The 3,909-nt window shown below is 40.2% G+C and overlaps 1 protein-coding gene across 1 annotated transcript; it reads right to left on the bottom strand.

Moving 5' to 3' along the window:
* Nucleotides 1-2,109: 2,109 nt before the first annotated feature.
* Nucleotides 2,110-3,567, bottom strand: LOC147434655 (uncharacterized). Its single transcript, XM_086490004.1, has 2 exons — nt 3,030-3,567; nt 2,110-2,476 (listed from the first exon to the last, which is right to left on the bottom strand). The coding sequence occupies exons 1-2, from the start codon at nt 3,389-3,391 to the stop codon at nt 2,110-2,112; spliced, it is 729 nt and encodes a 242-aa protein (XP_086346130.1). The 5' UTR covers nt 3,392-3,567.
* Nucleotides 3,568-3,909: the final 342 nt, after the last annotated feature.

Here is a 3,909-nt window from a genome sequence, read left to right as displayed (position 1 = left end):
ATATACATATCTATGCATACATACATATATGTGTGTGTGTGTGTGTGTGTGTGTGAGAGAGAGAGAGAGAGAGAGGGAGGGAGGGAGGGAGAGAGTATACTCCCATATAGCTATATAAAGCAACATATATATAAATATATAAGGTAACTTCTATCTCCCACACACACACACACACACACACACACACACACACACAGTAATATTGTCATCAAAGGTGATAATATGACCTATGGAACCAAATCAAACATGTCAAATGCTTTATGCTAAGTTGACTAATGGCTCTTGATGCTTGAGGATTATGGAGATGAGGGTGACAATTGAGCATTCATAAAGTGGGAGCTAAATTGGATCATTGCTTAGGTGCAAAGTGCAATTGATAAGATAGGCTCAAGATTTTAAAGGTGAGTTCAATAGATCATCTCCCCACGCAGATGGCAAGATAGGCTCAAGAATTTAGAGGTGAGTTTAGTAGATCATCTCTCAAAGATTAACATGCTTTAGCAATTGATGGACATATAGTAATTTGGATTGTTATAAATTATTACAACTTCACTATTTAATTTGATGTTTGAAGTTTTCAGCCATTACCATAGTATAATTAAGGTTATCATGATTCAATGTCACTCTCTCATATCAACATAGTATGATTAAGGTTATCATGATTCAATGTCACTCTCTCATATCAACATCACCATAGTATGATTAAGGTTATCATGATTCAATGTCACTCTCTCATATCAACATTCATTATCAAACAATTAGTAAGTAAGTGTGAGATATCACTTTGAAAGAATGTCAATTTCTTGGTATAAAAATTTATGCTCCAAAGACATGGGTCTCCTACTTCATTCGAGCGTGTTGGGACAATAAGATGATGATGACACCGCTCCAATTTCCTTCTTAGGAGCACATTTAGCTTCAAATTTTGTGAAATTTGATTAGGTTTGGTTCCACCCACCAAGTTCCAACACTATCTCTCATCACACAAGGTCTACAAGTTTTCACTTTCTTGCCTCCCTCTCTCTCTCTCTCTCTCACTCTCTCTCTCACACACACACACACACACACACACACACACACACACACACACACACACACACACACACACACACACACACACACACACTATGAGAGAAGAAAAGAGAGTGCGGAGAGTCAATGAGAATATTGGATGGTTGAAATTCATTGATGTTTGCTATACCTCACTCTCAATCTCATGTTCACCTAGCCAAAGTTAGAATATAGTAATGACTTGAGATTGCATTGTGTGTAAGTTAGACCTTCAATTACAAAATAATCATGGAAACACTTTTATTATTATTGATACAAAGTGATTAAGAGAGAAAGGTTGTTTATTTTGCTTTTCAAACAATGATAAGTAGGTAAATAAGTCCAGAGATCCTATCCATGCCATTAACAAAGCCCCCTACAATGAACACACACATGGTGCATCAAATATGTATAGTACCTAATACAACACATATGTGAACAAAGAGTTAGGTAAGGCATCTTCAAGGCCAATTACTTCAAAGTATTGTCAGAGAAATTTCACAATGGCATCAAAGCATATCCATAAAAAATCCACCTACTGGGTCCAGGCGCGCATTAACCAGAATCAAGCGAGATGCTGCTGCTCTGGACACGTCCCTTTCTACGCACACAACAAAAAAAAGAAAAGTCTTCACGCGCGTCTGTGTGTCGCGCCTGGTGCCCACAATCGCTGTCTTTCAAATTCAGTGCGTCGCAAAGAGAGTGCTGACGGTGTTGAAAGCACGGCAGAGACATTGATGACATTCTGCAAAGCAGTCTCACAGACACACCGATCATTTAAGTGTTCATCCATACACCAAGGAGCCATTAGAAGTGTAGCATAGTGTAGTTCTGGCATGAGCAGCACAGAGACTGTTCGGACTCTTCACAGAGATGACAGAGAGAGCAGTGTCTTAAACACTCTGTATATTGCATAAATGAAGCAGCATGATGTGAGTTTTTCTTTAAGATTTTCTATAGACAAAAATCCGAAAACATGTCAGAAGTCGAACTAGCTCTGTTTACATTATTACAAAGTGGCAACAGTTCGAATTGAATCTCTAGAATTTATCACACATTCTAGCTGCGATTCAGTATACTTGAAAACCTACATAGTATTGCATTAAGACGTTTGACTTGGGCTTTTAGAGCCATTAGTTCTTTTTCCAATGATAAAATCTGCTCTTCCAACTTTGTTACTTGTATGTCGGCAACAGTGATTGCATAGTCCTCGATGGTATCCCTCGAATTACGTATCGCTTCAATAAGCTCTGACCGGAGTGCACGGGTGTTTGTGGTTTGATCTCCAACTAATTCTTTCAAAATTGCAGCAAGAGCATCCTCTATCCTATCAATAGGTGCATCTTCTATCATAGCAAAAGAGTCATCAGGTTGTGTCTCACTTAGCCGAACCATCCGGTTTTCGTCTTCTTCATCCATCTGAACGCTTCAACAAAAATAAATTGTCATCAATTTATATTTTTTGGTTAGAGTAAAAACTAACAATGTTATTGCTAGCAAACAGACCACACTATGCAACTATCGTTACGTCGACATGATGTACAAGTGGAATGAAATCATCTCTTATTTCCAGATCTCTTATGGCAGCTTCAACATCAAAATCATTGACAACAGTTCTCGGTGGACTACAAAAGATGCAAGTCATGGTCAAAAACTCGACAACAAATACAGTCCTAGTTGAACTATCATAAGCATACCTTTGCGTGTCTTGCCAACGGGAATTGAACCACTCTGCACGAGATTATGTGTTCACATACACATCATCATTAACAAAAATATTCAGAATGTCTTCATACGTTGCTGTGGATGGGTGTATCATACACCTCCACAATGCTTTGATTTTTGGAAGATGCATTCCCCTGCCTTGGTAAGGAGTTATCCAACATGATGATGGGTAGCAGTTCCCACTTTGCACCATTATATGTAGTGTAGATAGAAAGTCGTTGCCAGCTGGATGACAAAGCTTAAATTTCCAATACATTAGGGCTCTATCGAAGATGTTTGGCGGTGTTAGGCAAACCCTATTCTTCAATTCATCGGCACCATATAAGCTATACAATTCTACACCGGCATTTACATCATTACTAGTTATATTGTGGACAACCTTTTGAAAGTGTGGTTCATCCTGGTCTTTTAAACAATACCCTACCATGCCCTCAAACATATGCATCTTGTGTTGCTTTAGGCCACGGCACAAAACCATTGCGCCTGCAGGTGCCGACTTAGCCCAGCCTAAGTATGCTTTTATCTTCCTATTCATTGCAATCAACGAGGTTGCCCAAATACGGTAACCATCTGTAGATGAAGGTGCAATAGCGCTCCTCCTCTGTCCAATGCACATAGTCCCGCTAGTGTTTCTCTTTCAAGAAACAAGCGCATGCACCCCAACAGCCCTACGTCTACATCACCACCACCAACAGATATGGTGACACTCACTTCCATTACTCTCGCCTCCGGTTTCTTCAGTTTCGAGGAGCCAACATTACAGCCTTCAGTGTTCGTCACAGGCTGCTTCCCTTTCCCCGTGCCTCGGACTTTAGCTTGGCCATTTGTCAAACCATGTACTGTGAGGCCACCAACAAATACAAAAGAGCCTGGCTGTCAGACATGCAGTCACTTCACCACCTGCCCCATCAAATGCACCAGTTAAACAAATACTGCACGTCGTATGCAGTACCTAAACACACAGCCCAATAGCTTCACAGCTTCCTTCATAACGTGCAGCAGCCAAAAGACACATGCTAAGAACCGAGCTGTCCCATCAAATCCAACAGCTAAACAAGCAGTGCATGGCGTATATAGTAGCTAAACACATAGCCCAATAGTTTGACAATTTGGTTGATGACGCGCAACAGCTAA

The sequence above is a fragment of the Adiantum capillus-veneris genome, chromosome 19, assembly GCF_014529385.1.
Source record: "Adiantum capillus-veneris isolate H3 chromosome 19, ASM1452938v2, whole genome shotgun sequence".
Lineage (NCBI taxonomy): Eukaryota > Viridiplantae > Streptophyta > Polypodiopsida > Polypodiales > Pteridaceae > Adiantum > Adiantum capillus-veneris.
This window is presented reverse-complemented; position numbering and strand designations above follow the sequence as displayed.